Below are 24,254 nucleotides of genomic sequence, written 5' to 3'. Positions count from 1 at the left end.
CACTTTGCAGTATGTTGCAGCACTTTAATAATGGTGCACTATACGTACACTCTAGATCCTGCATATGTCCGATCCATACATTACAAGAAGGCAATACGTATTCGATACAGGTAAAATCTGTATATTTCATATGGACAACCTATTAGCTATATACATCCAATCTATACATTACATATGGCCAACCTGTACGCGACATACGTATAATCTATATGCTGCATGCAGACAGTCTGTAAGCTACATATATGCACTCTGTATGGTGCATACGGATATTCTGTATGCTGTATCTGGACAAGCTGTGTGCGACATAAGGAAAATCTGTATAATACATACGTACAATACGTATACTGTATCTAGTCGTACGTATGGGGCACAAGTACAATATAGATGCTGTCTCGGGGTTGAACGCAAGAAACATACGTACAGAACGTATATTGCATACTTCTTGAAATCATGCTCCGTCCTGATAGTCAGTGTATGTCGTCATTATTAACCCACATGCTACATACGACCCTGACGTCACAAAGCTAGATATTACCTCCGTATATACTTGTTACTGCAGATAACGTCACACGAATGACGTCATTGCACTTGTGCAGACAGTACGTATAATACATACTTTTTCAGCTATACGTTTGCTGCAGGATGTTATATACGGTTGTACGTTAAGTCCAGAAACTACAGGAATTACGAATGTAACCTACGTTTTTAAGTATGCCACCTACATTTTTTTTTCTCAGTGTATGGTGTACTATATGGAAGTTTTTTTTTTTTAGTTGTTTCTATAAATTCTGTTTCTATAACTATTCTCTGAACTTATAGTTGTAATTTTTTATTTCTGACAAAAAGTGTCAGATTGATTGTGTGATGAAAACAAATTATAGTAATACCCCAGGTACGTAGCCGAGGGGGGTCAGGATCCCCTTCGAAACTAAAAATGAAAAAAATAAGGAAGGGTGAAACAAAAAGAAACGAGTAAAAGAAGAGTCAGCCTTAAAAATAAAAAGCTAGTGCAAGCTTTTGGTTATTCTTTTTTATGAGGAGATTTATATTACTTGCATTACATGCTGGCGAATAAGCGGGATATCCTGGAAAAGTCAGGGAATTTGAAATTTCTAGAAAAGTCACGGAATTCTCAGAATTTCTTCTACTAGTTAGGGAAATTTCAAGCATTCGAAAGCATAGTGCCGTTGTGTAACAGTATGGACAATTTTTTTATCATAATTATCATCATTGCTTCCCTGCATTGTCAAACATGATATTTCAGAAACTGCTTTCTACTGCTCCTTTAACGTGTCATTTGGAACACTGTAGTTTTCGGAATAATGAAAACAGAAAAGTTCTGTTACCATTTGATTCAACAGAGAAAGGAACACAGATATTGTAAAATATTTTACGACATTATTGAATATGTACTTTTTATAATAGTTGAGATCATAATGAAAGTGAAATTGTTATATTTGAATGAACAATGGAAGGAACATAAATATTGTAAATCTGTTTCAGTAATTTTTTTTTTTTTTTTTTTTTGATTCTTTTACTTGATATTTCTTCATTTGTTATTAAAATACTTAACACTCCTGATTTTAGTGTCTTAACAAACCAATATATGTTGCCAGTAAAATAGTTTAGATTGATCGAGCTTCTGGTGTGATGACCACAGTGTTTTGTCGCGCGCCCCCCTCCCCTCAATTACGAAATCCTGGCGAAGCGAACCAATATATGTTACCAGTAAAATAGTTTAGAATGATCGAGCCCCTGGTGTAATGACCACAGTATTTCATGTTACAGACCCCTTCTTTACGGAATCCTGGCTACGTGCCTGAATACTCCACAAAATACATGTGAGATATATCGGACCGAATGCAAAAAATATATTTTTCTGACCTTGAAATGCGTAATATTTTATTCGGTGCATTTTATGGTTTTCGTTTTCACAATATAAAGTTTTTTTTTTTTTTTTTTTTAAGTTATCGTATGCAATATGTATTACACCGAATCACCTTACATCTAACTTTCCCCGCAGCGAGTTTTCTGCACACCAAATTTTCTGTACACTTAGTTTTCTTACACAATCTTCCTAGATCCCTTAATTTGATGTCACGTATACGTGGAGTCACTTGACCTATGGCAACTTTGGGAATTTCCAAAAATTATATTTATGTAAGAAGTACTAAAGCGTTTTTCACAGTCCTTTGCACCTTTCAAAAACAAACCGCGTAACTTGATCTTGTATCACTGCGCGCACGACTATTTGCTGATTGGTGAAAAGGAAATTGTTTCGTCTGTTTCCCGCAATATTTCTGCTGCAGCACGTGCATGAATTTTTGCTACTTCGGTGTGCATTACTCGTCTCACTCTCACACCATTGCCGTGATATAAAGCAAAATACCCAATACTATATAATCCCCCGTCCTTTAAGAGCAACTGAACATTGTTATTTTTCTCCAAACTGTAATTATAGATGGAATTACAATGAGTTATGTCAAATTATCAACTGAACGATAAAGAGATGGCGCTGGTATGTAACAGCAAGCATATTTATCATTATGGGAGATTATTTCTTTTTCATCTATTACCTAAATCATTAAGCATATCCATGAAAAACAGATGGTACTCTTCCCCCTTTAGTTCAATTTATTGATGTGCTTTCTTAGCATGCGAATGTACAATCCGCGGCAAAAAACCTGCAACATGAGCATAAAAGTTTTTTTTATGAAATGACGAAGTCTTTTGCTCCAAAATAAGTGTGCACGGGAGGAGGCCGAGGTTTATCCTGGCGTGATTCGTTCCACTTAGACGTTATGTTCATTCCCTGTGCTGTTAGGCGTAGTTTCACAATAAACTTACATCCTCATGTTGCAGGTTTTTTGCCGCGGATTGTACAAATACTAACTTCAGTATTACAAAGTAAGTAAATAAATATTCTATGAGAACATGAAAATTAGCTATTATAGGTCTTAATTTTCTTCAAGTGAATTGAACAACGTTGATATCGTTTGATAAAGTATTTGCTTTTCCTCTGCACTTACGGGTTTGCCTTCTGCTGGCTTCCTTGAGCGACATCTTTAAATTGTGGCGCGCACTTCTTGTGTTTTGTCATTTGTTGTAACAGTTTTACCTTACAATTTCGATTTTGGTTCAAGATTTCGATCCCATATAGATACATACTTTGAGTCGAAACCTAGATGTTCTTACTGTGCCTTAACAATACATGAATTACCATAATACATTGCATTTGTTGTGTACTATTTGCTCATGGAAGAATAAGCTGTTATTAATCTCATTTTCAATATTGCTAACTCATAGTTATTTTTCAATTTTTCACAAAGAATGGTTGTCAAACAGTTGTGTCATTTCATGAAAATGGGCTGAGAAAATGAAAAAGAGAAATCAAGTGAACTCGCTGTTCTTATTGAAGATAATAAGTTTCTTATAGTATTTCAGATCTTTGTTTGACCTTTCATTAGAGACGAGTCAATTGAAAAAAGAGAGGGAGAGGGAGAGAGAGAGCGAGAGCGTGAGGGGGATAGAGTGAAGTTAGAGAGGATAAAACCTGTTTTAGTGATTCACTACGAAGTAATATGAGGCTAATTTTTTCAGTTATAATTTGTATATCGCCTTTTTAAAATGCGATCAGAATAAACGACCATTTAAAAGATGCAAAAACCGAATATTCGGTGCCAGAAATGAAATAATGTACAAAGGAATCTTCAACATTTAAGATTTTTTATAATATTGGATAGGAATGTTCATAACTTTTGAGTCTTATTTTTTTCTGGCTGCAGTGAAATTAAGAGGAGGTACTATGTGCATGTTAAATAGTGTGTCTTTATTCCTATGTAGAATCTAAAAGGTTTCTTGGAATTTGTTGAATAAGATGTCGATAGAGTCTTCATACTCTCTTGGCTGATATTAGTTTATGGCGTAACTTTTCTGTTAGATATCAAATGAAAGGATAAGTCAAGAGGATTCAAAATATATTTTATAGGCGTTTTATTACATATAACAAATGAAATAATATAATAAATTCTCTATTCAATAAATAAGTAAACTCAGTAGTTTTCAAGTTCTTGGAGAATGAACAATTGCTTGTTCCAAACACTCGCTCGCCTATAATGGAAACGTACAAGGAGCTCAATTTGGAAATGAAATAAAATGAAATTTTTCGAGTTTTACGTCCCACGATAATGCAGGTTAGGCTAAAGGAGGCGGTGATGATGAAAACATGAATGAAACGTTGAAATGAAGAAAGTGGGAGGAAATTGACGGACCCAGAGGAAACGACGCACACAGTGTTTGTCTACCACAAAGTTTATTTGGCGCAAACTGGGATCGAACCAGGAACCCCATGTGCCAGAGGTGAACGCTCTACCACTGAGCCAACGCGGCCCCGAAGAGCTCAATTTTGAATAGAAGTCGTGAGTACAACTGCACATGTTTTCCTAGATCTGATAATTAACTCCTTTGTGGCTATATGATCCGCGTACTCGTCGTCGGGCGGGAGACCCGCGTTCGATTTCCGGAGGAAATTCATGTAGTTCGGATCACTTGTTCTGATGTAGGTCCAAATCTTATAGAACCTTGTTGTTGAAGGGGACGATAAACTTTTAATTCATCCATCCAACCATAGATCTGCTAGTAGGAACACTAAGTCATCATGTAATAGTGGCTCTGAATCCTAACATTTTAGGTAGATTCTCAGCTAGAGGAAACGTTAGGAGTGGGGATAGTAAGTTTTAGTTGTAATTTACGCTGGTAGAAGAAATTCAACTTTCTGCGCTTCTTCCTCGTGATGCGTGTCTGCGTTTACATAGTAGTTCAAAGATTCAGGAGAGCAGTGCGTACGCCACTGCAAACGAGAGAAAGTGGTTCCTGATTCTCATATCACAAGCCCATGCCATTTTATTTTTAATCTCATTGTTTTTTCCCTCCTTCAGTTTGTTTATTCATTTCTTAGCACAAATTTGCATATAACATTTTTTGTTTAACATTAATTAGTTGGCAACATTTTTGCACTGCAGTCTGCATTGTTTACAAGGGGTGCAAAGCTTCTTGAAAATCAGATTAGTAGTTATTGCGACGTCTGAGCTTGCTACCTAATCGCCGTTTAGGGACGTAGGGGGCATTACGAAAGACGAGAACGAACAGCAGTTTATGCTGTGAGTCTGCTTTGAAGAAAATGGTGCGTCAAAGGAGTTAAGGGCGTTGGCACTCTACTCAGAATTACTAAAGAACGCAATTTATCGAAATGATCTGAGTATATAACATTATAGCAATATTTAATAGTAGTAATGATTAATTTTATGTTTATATAATCAATATGCGCTTATATAATTAATTAATGTTTGCTCTAATGTAGTGAAATAATTAATAAAAAAAATCGTTCCGAAACTTGAATATGTTATTCCCTGATTATTATTGATTAGAATGAAATGGTATTAAATTTTTCTTTGAAGCTTGATTTCTTTTTAATTATCTTAAGAACTAGATATTGGAATGTTAAAATGCAACTAAACTGCACACCACAGCGCAAATCTGTTTTTGATTACTTATATTTGTCGAAAGAGGCCAGCGATGTTCAACATTTATATATCGTTCTAAACACTGAAATGTCTTCTTCCTCTCGATATTATACTTCAACATGTATTACCAACGTACTTTATGTACTTCGAGAATAAATGCGCAAAGTGTTAACATTTTAAAAGGAACATCTGTACGCTAGCGCCACTCACATTTTCGACGGGATGTTCTACAACTACAAGGTCCTACTATCACCTATTTCGCAGTGTAGCTAACGAGTTGAAGGTGTTCCCAATCAGGCGTGAGCTGATATACTGCAAATACATAATGGCTCGTAAACGACCTTTATCAAAAACCAGAAAACGAAATAAGGCCTCAAAATCTGCTCGAGCCGCCGCTAAACGTCGCAAAACTGAAATTGTTGTTTCTGTTGATTCTTCTTCATGTTATCAAGAACAAGGAACCGCTGAAGATTCAAGACAGCATGATGAAAGGTATGATTATGTATATATGTACCGTGTTATGCAAAAGTGAACTAAGCGCCAAATTTTGAAAATCCACGTAAGTGCGACTTTTGGTTCCTGATAAGCATTAGAACGTTTTGCACAATCGAAAAGAGAGGAAAACCAACACTTTCCAAAAAAAGAAACATAATTTCACTTTAGATTACGGCTACCTTAATGCTGGCCATCAACCTTTAAACGTAATTTTCTTAAAAGTATGAAAGTGGCGCTTAGTTCGTTTTCGCATGACACGGTACATATATAAGCTTCGTGTTACTGGAGTATGTTAGTAGATAACTCTTTATATTCGTTTTACTTATTATTTAATGTATATTTACATTATTTTTGTCTCTCTTGTTTTTTTAATTATGTTTTGTTTTTGTTGTTTAGCATCTGTTCTCAGTACCCGCCAGTTTCTATATACAATCTGTAGTATATTGACTCACTATTTAGACTGGGACGGAATATTGTACTACATTTAATACTCTCACTGCAAACCAAACAAGGGTACCAGTGTACTGTAAGTTATTTCAATAAATTAGAGTGCTAAGAACAGTGGCCCGCAAGGATACCCGTGAACCGTAAGTCATACCAGGGGGGTCTATCTTCGAAATCTTGGTTTACGTAGGTACAATATTTGTCAATTGTGATCGGATAGTAAGCAAGATATAAATAATGTTGACGATTAAATAATATAATAATATTCACATGTGAGAATCATTTTCGTTCTGAAATATTCCATGGTACGTATAAAATTCGTGCGTGTCATTTTGTTCGATCTTTAGCACAATATAATAATAATTTAATGTTAATGGACTAGAGATTATGTGGAATTAATTGATACATATCATGACAAAGAGCGATGTATACGAATATGATGTTGATTCAAGAAAAGAAGTACGATTATAATTATATGCCACTTGGTCCTCAAACATATTTGTCAAATAAAATATTTACTTTTGCAAAACTGAGATAGGCAGCTTCAGAACTGCGTAAACTGACGAGTAACTAGTTATATAGTGCAGTATAACTATATGGATATTGTTCACGGGTGGACAACTTCACACTATCCCTCCTCTCCCTAGTTTATTTCTAGTATAAAAGAACTCTTTCGAAAATAATAATTTTAGAAACTAATCTAAACTAACGATTTGAGTAGAAAAATCTCAAAATCGGACGGGTAAGTGTGAAGTTGTCCCGCCCCCTTATTCCATTAGTTTGAATAATAATAATAATAAGTCTCATCTATCAGTTATGAGTACATACTATCTCGCAACAGTGGTTATGGTGGGGCAAGCAGATGAACCAAGACTTTCTCTGCTTTGCACATCACGTGACTGACTAGCTTCGGGTTAGAATTCCAAGAATTGAAAAGAAGCAAGCAAACGAGGGGATCTGATAAGACTTTTTTTTTTATTTGTGCTGCACAGAGGGTTTTCACATTGGAATTGGCATGTCATTTCTATTCCCCCTCCTGCCGGATTGGTTTTCCTCATTCTTGGTCCGCCAAAATGTTTCTAAGTATTGACTCAGCCGCGGGCATTTCAGGTGCCATAGTAGGGTATCTGTTTCGCTTTCTTTCTTTCAAGGCATGGTAAAAACACCAGAGTCACTACGAAAAGTAGTGCATTTCATATATTGTAGCTACAACTGAGTGTATTCTCCATGTTAGCATGCGTCTCTATCCTCTCATCTGGTTTATAGTTTTAGTCGTCTTGATCCACTTTTTTTTTTTTTTTCAACGTCGACCAAGTATTGACATCGGGAATCATATTCGCAAGCCCCCGCATCGTAGGCTATGACTTGAATGATTTTTTAAAAATTTATTTACATGTTGTACTATAGCAAGCAATTTATGCCGCTATTTAATTCACTTGGGTACTTTCTAGCGGAAAAAAGTTGTGTAGAAACCAAGGATGTAGCTAGGGGGAGCACGGGGTCCAAATCTTGACTTGCCTTCCAAATATTTAAACTAGTAGAGGAAAGGGTGCAAATGTGGAAACGTGAGGGTAATGTGGAAACGTAACATATGTTGACTGCAGAGAGCTTTACCCTTGTAGCGATTGCCGTAAACAATCACCCTTGTCCCTATTCGTCACGGCACAACGCTATGAAGCGGTCGGCAATTGTAGTTAATGGTGGTGCCTCGTTTGTTGTTTACACATTTTCGTGAAGTTTTTGGAGGTAAGTGTGTAGTATTATTAATTCTAAAGTATCATAAATGTAGTGTAATATATATCAGAGTATTGTGAAAGGGAGTTATTGGTGGCATTCAATCAATCACAAGCAAACGTGTTTTTAACTTAATTCGTACAATCCAGTTTGACTAGAATGCGGGAGACTTGGAAACATGTAGATGAGGGAAATGTGGAAACGTTTCCACATTTCCCCCACCCCAAAGTCCATTGCATTGTTTTATTATTAGTAAATAATTTATTGAAGATAACACACATTTGAATCAAGTATATGTTAGATACTTTTTATTCATGGCCTAAGTGAGGGGTAGGTCAGAGGGGTAAGGCGTAGGAGTAAAGCAAAGTGGAAACTGACAAAGAGGTGGAAAAAAGGCAAATAATTTTCTCCACGATTTTTATTACAGAGTCTCAGCATAGCGAGTACCTCTTCAGAGGATCCCAGCGTAGCGAGTACCTCTTCAGAGGATCCCAGCGTAGCGAGTACTTCTTCAGAGGATCCCAGCGTACCGAGTACTTCTTCAGAGGATCCCAGCGTACCGAGTACTTCTTCAGAGGATCCCAGCGTAGCGAGTACTTCTTCAGAGGATCCCAGCGTAGCGAGTACTTCTTCAGAGGATCCCAGCGTACCGAGCATCTCTTTAGAGAATCCCAGCGTACCGAGCATCTCTTCAGAGGATCCCAACATTCCGAGCATCTCTTCAAAAGTTTGTGTGTCACCATATGACAGCATAAAAATACCCCTTTCGAAGAGGAAGACTTCGAATACAGATCGTAAGCCGAGTTCGTGCGCTGTTTTCACATCGTCTCCGTACAAAAAACAGCTCAAAGAATCCTTATCTAACCGTAAGAGTACGACTAGATCTAAACAGAAACCGCCTGCAGGCGGTAACAAAAGTAGAAAAATGCCCAAAGTTCATCCTCGAATTAAAAAAAAAAAAATGCAGTCTTTTCCAGTTAAGAGTAGAAGAGCCCACCAAAAAAGACACTCTGTGCATATTTTATGCGAATCCATTTTCGAAAGATATGCATGGTGAACTATGGATTCAAAGTCAATTATGGGAGGAATGGAGTCACTCTTAGTGTGCCAGTGTGGAAACAGACATTTATATTTGTGATTTCTGCAAATAGAATTTACCTACATAACATCTTTGTTTGTTTACAACAAAACCTTGAATCGAAATTTGTTTACTTTGTAACTTTCAGCTTTTAAACTTTGTAATCATTTAAAATCGTTTGTTGTCTTTGTTCATCTACAGATTAAAAACATATTATGATCCAACCACTTTATATGTTTACACATTGATTTACTGTAACTTTAGGGTGTTTCCACATTATCCTCAGTTTTTTAAGAAATCGAAATGTGCTAGTACATGTGCCAAATATTTTTATTTTTATTTTTTACGTATGTGGTTTTTGCACTTGCGAATCATGGTCCCATATTTCTAACATTCTAAGGCATTTTGAGGCAATTTTCCAGGTTAAATTAACGATTCACTGCTTTTTTTTACAAATTAAATACAAACTGGGTTTCCACATTTGCACCCTCTCCTCTATATAAATACTAGTTTGCTATTTATACTACTAGTTTAGTATATATCAGAACCCAAATCAGCTGGCTACGTTCCTGGTAGAAACTAAAAAAATGTAATTGCTGAGCATTTTGAGCGTCCAAAAACGTGATTCGCAAAAAAAACTTTTGACGCGCAATTACCAGCTCTGATGATAATTGCATCACAAAAGTGGTATGATAGAAGAAAAAATTCATTTCTCAGTGAGGAAGTGATTGTAAACCTTGCCTCAAAAGGTAAGTCACTTAGAAACATAGGAAAAAGTATGAACAAATCCCATTCAACTATTCAGTACATTGTAAACAAATGTAAATACAACTGCTCAAACAGAAATTTACCGCGCGGGACGCCAGAAATGAAACTAAATGAGAGAGATGAGCGAATGAAATCGAACGAAATCTTAAAATTAGTGTACCACAACTTCGTCTAGCAGTAGACAGTGTGCGTAAGAAAGTAGTGTCCAACTAAACAATCCGTAGAATGCTGTGGAAAAACGGCTACCATGGTGGAAGAGTAAGGAAAAGACCATGTTAGCAAAAAAAAAAAAAAAAATCGTGCTCTTAGACGTGAGTTTGCAAAACAAAAATCATCTGAATGATCCGCCTGTGGCAATCGCTTTTCTCGATAATCTTGTGATGCCATCTGAGCCAAATAAGTTTATTTTCCTCTCATCCGACCAGACGACACTATCCCAAAATTCTTGTCTGTCATTCAGGTGCCTCTTAGCAAACTCGCGTGTAAAAGCACGATTTTTCTTGCTAATATATGGTCTTTTCCTTGCTCTTCTATTATGGTAACCATTTTTCCACAGCACTGTACGAATCGTCTGGTTGGACACTATTTTGCTCCGCACACTTTCTAATGCTGGACGACGTTGTGGTACACTAATTTTAGGATTTCTTTTGATTTCGTTCACAATCATTCGCTTATCTCTCTCATTTAGTTTCTTTTCTGGCACCATGTGTAGTAAATTTCTGGTTGAGCCGTTGTATTTAAATTTGTTCACAATATACTGAATAATTGAATGGCATTTGTTCACAATTTTTCCTGTTTCTAAGTGACTTACCTTTTGAGGCAAAGTTTACAATCACTTCCTTCAAATTACTACTTAACTCCTTTCGACACACCATTTTCTTTAAAAGCAGATTCACAGCGTAAGCCACCGTGCGCTCTCGTCTTTCGTAATGCACCCTGTATCTGTAGAGGGCGATTACGTAGGAAGCTCAGAGAGACCAAGAAAATATGCCACCCTTCTGAAAGCATAGTTGGTGTACGAAGAAATATGTTGCACGAAAAACGTAGCTTTTTGTTCTTTCGACTATTTTAGAGTTTGCATGTTACATTTGGTTCGTGGTTTTCATATATTGGTGCTTGTGATGTTTCCTTACAACAAATTAAAACAAAGCTAGTACATAACGTTCACATTTTGGCAGTTACAAACCAATTTCCTCAGTATATTCACACTGTACGAACAAGTGTGTTACATACTGTATATAAGTTATTGAGCAGTTAGGGATTAAAATTTATTTATAATTACAGGCGATGTTTACACGTTATATTAAAAATTCGTATTTTACGGTCAAGAAGTACAATCTTTGCTAAAATTAGTGAGCCATATTTTAAATACTCTTGCTGCATACTAAGAAAATAATGTATCTATCTTTTGTTTGATTGAAAAACATTTTTGGTTGTGAAATGTTGCGTGTAGTCTTAATCCTGTCATTTTCACGGTAACAATTAGAAATAATAGCGAATACTTTCTCATACTGTTTTATCTTCCGTACAGAATACGCAATTTTACTCTTCGGAAACAGGCTTCCAACAATTAAAATATCTCAACAATGGAAATAACATGTCATAAAAGTACACGGATTATTCTTATTGATTCAATTTATCTTTGGTCGAAGTGTGAAAATTCGTCTTCTGAATTCGATTAAATTTTTTAAGGATATTGACGCTCTTTACAAAATGGATTACGAAGATAGGGGAAACGTGCTGCTATCTATTGTTAGTGCGTTTTTAAATTCACCTTAAATTATGTTAGTCATAAATCTTGTGTACTTAGATTCCTACAGACAGTTTCGGAAAATATATAATCTGTGAGGGTTAAATTCGCTTGTATAAGGAAGGATAGTGTACACAATTACGCATTTCAACCTCTGGAAGGTAGTGGTTATTTCTTGAAGTGGATTCTTTAACATATGGGTGGGTTACTTAACAATGGGAAACAAGAAGTACCGTAAATACAGAAGAAAAACAAAGGCTGTTAGTAGAAAGCAGAGAATGGCGGCAAGACATCGAATGAAAATGTTTCATTTGTAAGTATATATTTACTGGTTTCTCATGACAGAGAAATTGATGTTCCTGTGACCATTTATTAATTTTGCGACCAAATAGTACTGCTTCTTTAATTTTCTTGTATAAAGAACGAACGACCATGCCATTAGTAAAAAGCACCCACACTTGGATAGATTTCTAATACGGTAGTGCTTTTTATTCTAATTTAAGAATGTGCATCTCATCAAGTCATACCTAGTCTAGCCATAAATATTGTCACAAACTTTTGGCTTTGACTGTAGAACATGTTGTGCAGGTGGCAAAGAACCATTTAGCTCAAGGTCATCCCTGGCCAGTGTGTGCCGAACAGGGAAAGAGAACGGGTGGATCTGCTTCGCTTACGCATGGAATGGAGTGAGTACAAAAATAGAGTTGCAGTGGTTGCCTTGCATAAGGGTGGAAATTCACCAAGTGAGATTTTCAAACTGCTGAAACTTCTGAAAATCAGCAAAAGATTTGTTTACCGCACAATCCAGCGGTTTACTGGAACCGGCAGCGTACGTGGCCGGCGAAGGAATGGTCGTCCTCACAGTGTGAGAACAGTGGCAGCTGTTAAAGCAGTGGCTGCTCGTGTGCGGCGAAATCAACTCCGGAAGCAGACGATCATGGCACTGGAGCTCAACATGGCCCCAAGATCAATATTCAGGTTACTTTCTGAAGACCTGAAGGTCAGAGCTTATCGGCGGAGCACGGAGCATTTCTTGACACCACAGCTGAAGCAACAGAGGAAACTGAAGCAAGACAGCTCCTACAGCGGTACGCCAACAGTGGACATCGGCAAATCCTCTTTGCCGACGAGAAAATCTTTACCATTGAAGAGAGCTTAAACCGCCAAAATGATAGGATATATGCAGCAAGCTCTCGAGAAGCTCGTGGGAGAGTTCCTAAGGTTCAGAGATGTCATCACCCCTCTTCAGTCATGGTTTGGTGGGGGGTGAGCTATGAACGCCACACCAGACTTCACTTTTGTGAGCAAGGTGTAAAAACAAGTGCCAGGGTATATTTGGAAACTGTTCTGGAGCCTATTGTGAAGGACTTGAGTGACACCATATTTAACAATGATCACTGGACCTTCCAGCAGGATTCTGCGCCAGCTCATAAGGCAAGGATGACACAACAGTGGTTGGAGGCCAATGTATCAGATTTCATCTTCAGTGCTGAGTGGCCTTCTGGTAGCCCCGATTTAAACCTTCTGGACTACAAACTGTGAACAGTGTTAGAAGACATGGTCTGCAAGAAAAGACTCTTCACTTAAAAGTTTGAAGCGTTCCTTGGTGGCTGCAGTGGCGGATTTTCCGATTGATACTCTCCGTACTGCAATAGATGACTGGCCCAAGAGACTCAAAGCCTGTATGCGTGCCAATGGTGGACATTTTGAAGTTTGATAGGTGCCAATTGTAAAGAATACATGTGGTTATAACATATTAAAAGCAGATTGAAAAATCTCAAACCGTATTTCATATATACACAAAAAAGTGTCTGACAGAATTTATGGCTAGACTAGGTAGAAGGCACCGGTGTTAACTCACAATTATTGTATGATTTTATGAAATCTACAGATTCCTGTAAAAATCCGTAATAGTCATAGGTGACAGAGGCCTCATTCCTGATATATTAAATTGATTAGAAGCCGGAATAATCAGTAGATCTTGTAAAATCATAGAAAGTTCCGATGTTAACGCAATATCGCAGATTTTGAGATAGCCTATTGGCTATTCAAACAACGACATATCCAAGCGTGGGTATTTTTATTAGAGATGCAAAAAAGCCGGCTTTTTTGAATCGATGGTTTTTTTCACATAAAAAGCCGGCTTTTTGGAAAAAAACCGAGAATTTTGGAAATTTTGGCTTTTTTCATTTTCATGATTTTTCTATCTAAATAGCTTTCTTATAGTATATTCTATAATTAGATAAGAATTCCATGACCTAAATGCCATATTTCACTCTGAAATTCACCATCAAGATGGATGGAGCACATGTTTTACGAATTAAAGCTAACATAAAGAATGTAGTATTTGAGGGTAATTTTAGAGGCTATTTAACTTTTGAGTTATCGACATTTTTTTCTTCTCTAGATCATTATAGTTTGTCATCCGTGTTTCATTTCTAAGAGCTTAGTACTCTAGCTTCTAGCGCAAAAGTTACACTTATGTTATTCTATATATCCGTCAAAGCGTACGTTTTTCAATATATCCGTCAAACCGTACTTCCACATTTCTGTTATACTGTAGCTGTGCAACGATTTGGCAATAATTTTTCGCATACAATCTTGAATACTAATTTATACAAATAATCAGTAGCAGATTGAGAAAAGTACTTTGAAAGGGGTTTCTCTGATTGTTTCGTTTTCTAAAATGTCCTAATTTTATTTGGGAGGAGTTTGAAATTTATGAGTACACGCATAATATTTCGTTTCGTTTATATATTTAGCGATAATCTTCCGAATACAACCTTGAAGATCATTTTATACTGAGAATCAGTGGCGGATTTACAGAGTATTTTGGGAGGGGTTTTTCTTACTAATGTTTAGTTTTTCTAAACATTCGTAATTTTCATTTGACGGGAGCTTAAAGTTTATGAGTAAAGGCATAACTAATAGATATTTCCTTTGTTTTAGACATTCCGTAATTTGGGGAACAGGCTTCAGTCCGAAAGACCGCCCCTCTAATCTTCGCAAAACTGTCACTGCTGGTAATTAGTAATAATGATTTAAAAACAATAAGAAAGGAAGTCGGCCAACTCTCAGTACACGCACTATTTCTACTTCACAGATGGAATGAAGAAAAGCTTTGTCAGAATGGTCGAATGCTGGGTTAAATCCCGAACTTCCCGATAGAAGCGCAAAAACTCCACTCAGTCATGTTTGTTGTGTAGTTGTATTTATCTTAACTTAAATATATTCCGTAGTCCTTTTTTTGGTGGTGGTGGGGTGGGGAAAGTTCCGTAATGATATGAAGCAGGGTTGGTTGGTTTAAACCATGTTTTTTTTTTTTTTTTTTTTTTAAAAACTGTTTTAAATCGTGTGAATTTCATGGTGACGTTTTCACATATCATACCATCCGCATTACGTTTATCTACTTTTCACCTTTTAATCAAGGGGTCCCGTGTTCAATTCTCGGTCGAACCACAACTCATCTTTCAAGTGTAAACCAAGTAGCGATTCGAGGTGTCCCTCTAAGCAAAAGTCTTCTCCGTGATAACCTTGGTATTTCATAAGGATGTTAAGCCTAAACATACGAAATGAAGCCAAATTATATACCGTCATTTCCCATAACTATGGTCCAGATTTTGCATATATTTGGCCATATCTTTTCTAATATTTGCCGCAGAAGTGCATAATTTTGGCTTTGGGTAGTCTATACCTTCCGCTAATAAAATAATTTACTGTCGTTAAACTAAGCACTCTACGTTCACATTTATGAAAGAAAATATGGTGGTACATAGTTATGTTCTGAGTTGCCCAACTATGGTCCATGAATAGATTGTGGTATGGAAGGCAATGTTGGGAGTCAATTTACATGAAAATGAAAATCTACAGAATAGAAAATTTATTAAAAAGAAAATAAAAGTATTAAAGTACAAAGTTTTTAATAAAACGGCACTGTAAATTATCAAATAGTACCATTTATAATATCAGTGATATTTCAACATTAACACTACGGTACTACACTAAAGAAAGCACCAGTACCATTACAGGTTAAATCTAATTCAATTCAAAGTACTATGCCATACCTCTATCAAGTTCTTTCACTTTGAAAAGTCCTCGGGAAGAGGAAATTTGCTGAGGTAGAATAATGTTAATGATTATATCACTTAGTGGATAATATAACCTATCTTCTTGTTGTGGCCATATCCAGTACGAGCCAGCTTTTTCCATACAAGAAACAACAGCCCCTGTCTCCCTTGTTCCTTTACAATGTCTGGCCATAGCCTACTGTCATAAGACACAATAACATACACACCCTCTTGCAAGTTAACGCCATTGCAACTGGAGTTTTCATGGCTAAAGATGTTGGTAGAGAAATGGTCTTCGTCTTCATGTAACATAGAGATATTTGTATCTGTATCTGAATGAGTTAAACGTCAGAGTTCCGGCTCGTCATCTTCACTGTCTGAAGATTCAAATTCTTTTGAAACTCGTCTGCGCTTCACTTTCATCTTACTTTTAGAAAGCTTCCGAGCTTTTGGTGCTTGAGATCCACTTGTGGAAGGCTGTTCTGTTGCAACATTTCCCAAACCTTGAAACTCATCTATTGAAATGCTTCTACCAGGTTCAACATGTAGTTTTCTCTTCCGGGTAGCACCGGTACTTTTTTTGAACGCTAACGCATTGGTATCATCATTATTAGCACTGGTACTGGTGTCGTTTCCATAACGCATTTTCTCTAAATGTTGTAAGAAAACGGTTGATACAAGAGAGGAAGTTTTGTTCCTTTCAGGATCAGATGATGGCAATCTATCTAACACTTCGTTCCTGTTCAGTGGATATATTCCAGTTTTGCGAAACCCAGACTGTAGGTTAACTGCTCCTCGATCATGAAGCGTTTCCATTAGCTTACGCAAGAGGTTCGGAAATATAGCTTTCGGAAGGGTTCCTTGTTTCCGTCCTTCACCAGTAAAATAAGCAATCAATTGCTTCTTGGCATTTAATAATTTAGTAATTTTCAATAAAACTGATAGACCGGAACCCAGGGCCCCAGCCTGGATCCGCCACTGCCTATAGTCAATGAAATAGACCTAGGGTAAAACTAAGAAATAAAGGTGCAAACCAAATGGGATACATCTATGGTCCACATTATAATAACACGCTACCACATTTCACAGACTAGAATTCCCAACTATGGTCCACGAAAATTGTGGTACATTGTTGGGATTCAAGTTGAAGACTTTTGTTTACTAGCCTACTACATAGAAACAATATAATTTCCTTCAGTAGTTTATATCTAGTTTTACTGTAGACATAAGACTGTTCTTAAAATAACAACTTTCATGCGTATCATACTTATCAATTTTATCCACCGAAGCTTACTTTCCACACTTTTGTGCATGAGGCAGTTATTGTTATTTTCATCACATCACGTCTCCCGCGCAAATAATACCCGCGCGTTGAAACCAGCTATGTTGCCCTATTGCACCACCTATTGGATGTTCTTTCCGATGCCTAGCTTAACTCCCGGCAGGAAACCGTACTAGCTATTGCTAATGACGTCATGAAAGTTGTCTTGGACCATAGTTGGATGCCTGGACTATATTTATGGGAAATGACGGTATTTCTACTTGAATGAATGCCTGTTGTTTTATAAAGAAGCCAAGGTTGCTTAAATATATTGATAGAAATTGGCAAAATTTATCAACTGTCTACGTAGCTTCTAACATCAGCTTGGATTTGACTTGGTTTTTATTTTATTGAATGATATCTACATACCAATTTTGTAATTTAATACCTCAGTTTTAGTGTAGTGATTATGATACGTTGGCCTTAAAATTTTACATACAAATACATTTAAAGTAATAACAGGATTTTCCCAATGGCTAAGGCGAGAGTTTCCCGATTTGTATATAATTCTGTATAATGTTTCTACTTGTGTAACTGTTTATCTTTTTGTCCTTCTGAAATGACTCTTGACAATTATATTAACAAGTAGGCCTATGTAAAGATCAGTACAAGGTATTTTTATCAGGAATCCTTCGTAAGTGAGTCGGCAATAGCATTTGTAACCAATTAGTCCCGGGTTCGTGTCCAAATGGACAATTTCTTCTGGATGTAAGCCGAGAAAATGTTTGGATTCCGCTTTAGCTTATGTGACCCCTTCCAGCATAACCTTGTTGTTGCATAACACCAAGGCGAAACAAGCAAATTTCTGTCCATATCTAATATAAATACATAGAATAAATTATTTAAACCAAAAAAAAACTGTTTTTTTTTTCAATAAAAACCATGGCTTTTCCCAACCCTGATATGAAGGGTGTGAGCCAAGAACATGGTAACCAACAAATTTTCAATTCCTGAGTTATGCAGCAGATAGACAGCAACGCATACCGCTTCGTTTAGTCCTTCATGTATAGTCTTATGTAAAAAATCAGCTTTCCGACTTTCAAAATGGATTGTGCAACAGAAAATCTCTAATTTCTTAAAATAGTAAAATTGTGGGTTACCATGTTCTTGCCTCACACCCTTCATATGTTGAATCCCTCTTGTTAAAAATACAGAAAACTTGAGGACTGACTAAACCGTGATGGTGGTTATATAAAACTGTAGAATTTCAAGAATATTCAGAACCAAAAACTCTAGATGTGCAGCCTTTAAGTGTATCATATAAATCTAACAAGTAGACCTCACCACTTCGCCGTTGCGTTAGCAAAAGAAAACAACTACTGTCCTAATGTAGGGTTGAATATAACACACTGACAAAAATTTTAGCTGCTAATGAGCACTAGAAATATGGGAAAAACGAAATAGAAACATGAATGTGGGAAAGACAAGTACAATATAATTTGATAGTTGCAAGACCGATATTTTTTCGAAATAGATGGAGAAGCAATAGTTATGACTTCAACTATGTAAATCAAGTTAGGAGGGATGTTTTTATGGCATTCCGGATCATGACCGCCATCTTGAAATCCGCCATATTGGATCGACGTCAACTGTTTCAAATAAAAAGAGAGTCATGTGAGGTATCAAACAACAATATTTTTTTCCACCCAATCTCATATACTAATTAGTTTGTCCATATCTAGAACGGTTTACAACTTACAGTTCTTTGAATGTTGAAAAATCCGTTGTTTGTAGCAGATAACAGATAACTACAGTGGCAATGAACATAGCTCCAGAGACAACATTCTTACAGAACAAAATTACGGCAATGCAAGAAACGAAAGTCCTCAGCATTCATAAAGTGGTTCTGACCTCGCCACTTCGTGTGTGTGTTTGTACATTCAAACTGAAACTATAAGCAATGGGGGCTGCACGATTAAGAGAATAGCAATATTGGTCGCTAATGGCATTCCTGGTCGTAGCAGCTACGGTATAAGGTAGGAGCTTACGTGCATCGTGTACCATTCTATAGCGACAAACTCTTTGTAAGGAGACAAGTGCAGGAAATATATTATTCTCTCTGTCAGTTCTACCCGTGAACTTGGAAGTGTTTGAGAAATAGTTATTTCGTTTATTGCATTGTGCCTGTAATTCTGTAAGGTGCGTGCGTGTGTGTGTGTTAGGGAGAGTGTGTGCAGGCAACAAATATAGACTGAAAAAAGACACACCATGGCGTTAAATAAGGCAAACATTACCATGCACCTCTTGCAGCAGTTGCAGACATTACGGTTCAAGCACAAAACAACAAATATTTCAGAACAGGAAAGAGTAATCGTAGATGACATAATTGGATTCCTAGCGGATGAAGAACTGGAATTCGAAATGGAATACACTCTGGATATTCTAGAGGAGGCACATCATGAGATAAACAATCAAGAAGCTAGTGTGGAAGCTATGTTCATTGTCACTATAGTTATCTGTTATCTGCTACAAACAACGGATTTTTCAACATTCAAAGAACTGTAAGTTGTAAACCGTTCTAGATATGGACAAACTAATTAGTATATGAGATTGGGTGGAAAAAATCATTGTTGTTTAATACCTCACATGGCCCTCTTACCATTTGAAAAAGTTGACGTTGATCCAATATGGCGGATTTCAAGATGGCGGCCATGATCTGGAATGCCGTAAAAACATCCCTCCTAACTTGATTTACATAGTTGAAGTCATAACTATTGCTCCTCCATCTATTTCGAAAAAATATCGGTCTTGCAACTATCAAACTATATTGTACTTGGCTTTTCCACATTCATGTTTCTATTTCGTTTTCCCGTATTTCTAATGCTCATTAGCAGCTAAAATTTTTGTAAATATCTTATATTCAACCCTACTCTAGGAGAGTAGTTGTTTCCTTTTGCTAACGCAACGGCGAAGTGGTGAGGTCTACTTGTAAGTATTTCTCTTATGTTTTATTTTAATTTTATTTTGTTCCAAAAAAGAGGGTATGGAATATTTTGAAGTAAAAATACTACATAGAATTTTGCTAGTTATTTGTGTATTTTTTAAAAGAAGCATTGGTTTACACCAGCTGTTTTTTTCTTTTTTTGAAATAAACAACTGGTTTAAACCAAAAAATAAAAAGAACGAAAAATGCGAATCGTGTGAACTTCATGGTGACGTTTCCAGCCATCAAACAATGCATTAGTTTTATTTCCTTTTCACCTTTTGATCAAGGTGTCCCATGTTCAATTCTCGGTTGAACCACAACCCTTCTTTCATGCGTAAACAAGGTAGCGGTTCGGATGTAACTTTAAGCGAAAGTTTTCTCCTTGATAACCTCGGTATTACGTAGGAATGTTAAGCCTGAACATACAAAACGAAACCAAATTGTATATTTCTGCATGCCTGAATGCCTGTTGTTTTATAAAGAAGCCAAGGTTGCTTAAATATATTGATAGAAGTTGGCATAATTTATCGATTGCCTACGTAGCTTCCAACGTTAGCTTGGATTGGACTTTCAATGATATGTACGTACTAAATTTGTAATTTAATACCTCAGTTTTAGCGTACTGATTATGATACGTTGACCTTTAAAGTTTACACGCAAAGCAATAACAGGATTTTTCCGTTATTGTTTTACATTTAGAGTAATGACGGGATTTTCCCGATGGCTAGGGCGGAAGTTTCCCAGTTTAAGAAATTTACTCACCGGACTTCTTTAAACTTATGTGACCTCTTCCAGCATAACCCCGTTGTTGCATAATAACACCAAGGCGAAACAAACTTATTTCTGTCAATATGTAATATAAATACATAAAGCAAAATATTTAAGCCCAAAAAAACCTGGTTTAAGCCAAAAAAGCCTAGTTTAAACTCCCCCAAAAAACGAGTTTTTGGCATTTTTAAAAACAACCATGGTTCTTCCCAACCCTGCTTACTTTTTTATATAGGAGGTTAAAAAATCTTATTATATGCATTAGTTAATCCTTTGGAATTCATAATGTAAATATGTTGAGAAGTAAAATTGTTTGAAATATATTTTCGAAATTCGTGGTTTATTTTCGAGGTTTTATATTATTATCGGCATCAACCACTAATTAAATGACTTTTTGTGTTATAGAGAAGCGAAACAAAATTTGATTTATCAATTTAAAGCAGAATTTTGAAAAAATCCCAAAATTTCCCAAGCAAAAAAGCGAAGCAGAAAAAACCGAGTTTTTTTCCAAAAAAGCCGGTTTTTTTCCGAGCCCTTGCATCTCTAATTTTTATTATTTGTATAAGCGACACTTCCAAGATCCAGATTTTGAAGTCATTTTCCTTGTGACTCCATTGACGGATATGCTTCATAGGATTCAACATTCTCAAATTAGTATAAAAATAAGAATTAGAAATTTATCCAAGCATGGACGGGGTGGTCGTTGCTTTTTTGATTTTCTTTTAGTTCAGAAACTTCAGAAACTATTATCCTGAAAGCACTCGTTTTATTCGGTTATGGAAAGAGGAATATTTAAATCAAAACGAGTACATATCACTTTCGAACATAATATAGGCCTATCATGTTTCTATTATTTTATGTGATAAATATTGGCATTATTTTCCGGGCCCTTCGCTAAGCCTAAATTGCACGGGAGATGAGTGGTAGAATCTCCCTTCTACTAATCGTATGTTCATAATTTCGTTTTATTTAATGACACCTAATTAACGATAAAACATTATAGATTCTGGCTCACTTACATAATCAAGAGAATTATTAAAATTTTGACTCTTATTAAATTTCATTAAAAAAAAGTTTCTGAAAAAGATAAGATAGCTTGGTCTTCAAATTGATTTAAGCGGTGTTTGAAAATAAGATATGTTCGGGAAACACTGTAGTCTGCATATGGAAGGAACTTAACTTAAAAGCAGTAAATGAAAGCTAAAAGGAATATTTACTCACATTAGTATTATCCTTTAACAATATGGAGAACTATTTTAGTGGACCATAAACTCCTTCTCTTCCTCCTTTTAGAAGTTATTTCTTACAATCACTATAAGAGTTCTGGCCACTCTGCTGGGCCACTTCCTTGGAAATTCGTGTCCAAATGTTCTTGAAGGAAGTTCGTTGGTTCTGGTCTGTTTCGCTACTCAGCTTTGTAGAAGGCCCAAAATTTTTCAATCTCTCTCGCCTGGGGAACGTTAGGGGCATTGTCTTTTTCCTTTTTTCAACGAAGCCGATGATTTTTGCTTTCAGGTAGTCGGTGACTTTAGTAGCATAGTGACATGTTGCCATGTCCGGCCAGAAAAGGACATTGTGACCGTTGATAAAAGGAAGCAGTCTCTTCTTAATGTATGCGGTCATTGTGGTCGTCGAAATGTAAAGTGCCGAAACCTTTCCCTCAGCGTCCATTGCTTGCCGTATCAGGTATTGCTTGGGAAACCTCGCCTTGAATTTGAATTTGTCGCTTACTTGTGTTTTATCTCGACATGAATAGTACTTACGTCCCGCAACATCATTAGGGTCGACACGACAGTACGTGTCATCATCAATCACCAGTATTTTCAGTTACGCAGAATCCATTTTTTTTCAACAATTTTGCGGCAGTTTCTTGGTGCACATATCCTTTGTATACTTTGGAGCCACTTTTGCTTTACACGTTTTGAAGCCCAGTTTCCCTTTTTCGATTATGTGTAGTAGTAGGCGACAATTTCAATTTCCGGGCCAATTCGCGGACAGACAGACACTGGGATTCTCCGAAAGCTCCAATTCAGCTTTCTTCACTACTTGGTTCATCACCCGCGCCCGACGACCTGGTGGCTTCTTGTATTTGGCACTGCCAGTGTCCTGAAACCTTCGTAGAATATGATTAATATTCCGGGCAATCCCTTCTGATGAAATGGCTATACGTCACTTTCCGATTTGTGCTACACACATTTTGAAAGAAATGGCAGATTCTTTTTGCGTCCTTCTGTCCACTTCCCTTACCCATTCCCACACCTTAAGAATGGACTGGAGCTTTGCGAGGATGCCATGAAAAATTGGATAAATTTAACGTGGGATTTTTTCAATTTTGCTTGATATCACGTCCTACACTGCTCATTTGGAGAAAATCATAAAGTAGGTTTATGCATTTAACCATAATATTCAAATTCATGAAGTATACATAAAGTATATGTATGTAATTTGCACAAAATTAGTAATACCTTAAGGAAATCAAGATTTACCACTAAACTCCACTCTGCGTTTTAGAGAAAGGAATGAGAATTAGCAATTGAGGTGTATACCTTCATAATCTTTGATTCGTCTTTAATTATCCTATAATTTTCTTATTTCTTATTAATTATTATCTACAGAGAACCTTCTAATGACATTAAAGAGTGCACAGTCTCATAGTAATTAATGTGTAAAAAGTTCAGCATTTTCCCGTTAGATGGCTCTGTTCAAAATAATGCAGCCGGAGAAAGCAGGCTTGCGTTAGTGTTCCGTGACCGGATAACCTCAGGGTTTCATCTACTCCTTGGTTCTTCAGCCCCACCCCTGCTATCAGCAAAGAACAAGTTTTTGTCATTCATATCGTTCAGTCTCCGAATTTGCTCGGTGTAAAGGTTGTACTTGGAGAGCTTAGTAAAGAGAGCTGATCTTGTTTTGTTTCGGGATAGAATGCCATTGAAAAGACAACCCAGACATAAGAAAGGTAAATTGTCGAATAATTTAAGATTGTCAACAAAAAGAAAGAAAAGAAGACTACCGACTGGATTGATAAAATATCAGGAACGGAAAAGGTAAGATTTATTATTATTATTATTATTATTATTATTATTATTATTATTATTATTCTTTTAGAGAAAGTAAACACAACATTGAAGTGAAGTAAATATTCCATAAGAGTTACGGACATAATCCTTCTAAGGTTTTTCGTTCAGGTAGGGCAAAATCCCTCCCTAAAGAAAATTTGCATAGGACATAATCCTCCCTAAAGAAAATTATTCTAGGACTTAATCCCCCTAACAATATTTGCTTATTTTAAAAAATCAAACACTATATTTATTACATATGATTACAGATGCAAAATGCTTTCCAGCAAGGCTTACTTCTTTATATTGAAACAGTTAACCCTAG

The 24,254-nt window shown here is 36.4% G+C and overlaps 1 protein-coding gene across 38 annotated transcripts in view; it reads left to right on the top strand.

The window, feature by feature from the left end:
* The window catches only part of LOC145670271 (uncharacterized), a 312,108-nt gene that overhangs the window by 225,613 nt on the left and 62,241 nt on the right, over positions 1 to 24,254 (top strand). For 3 of the 38 annotated variants that reach the window (XM_081738796.1, XM_081738761.1, XM_081738934.1), the window contains one exon: positions 23,795 to 23,917. The exons of 31 other annotated variants lie outside the window; for them this stretch is intronic. In XM_081738796.1, the coding sequence (XP_081594922.1) occupies positions 23,795 to 23,917 (123 nt within the window). Of the gene's footprint in view, positions 1 to 5,816; positions 6,015 to 11,991; positions 12,105 to 23,794; positions 23,918 to 24,254 lie in introns of those variants that run through there. 4 more of the 38 variants (XM_081738884.1, XM_081738826.1, XM_081738992.1 and 1 more) reach the window with 4 other exon arrangements.

The sequence above is a fragment of the Thermobia domestica genome, chromosome 2 (assembly GCF_964235325.1).
Source record: "Thermobia domestica chromosome 2, izTheDome1.hap1.1, whole genome shotgun sequence".
NCBI classification, from domain to species: Eukaryota; Metazoa; Arthropoda; class Insecta; order Zygentoma; family Lepismatidae; genus Thermobia; species Thermobia domestica.
Note: the sequence above shows the minus strand (reverse complement) of the source record. Positions and strands in the feature narration are given on the sequence as shown.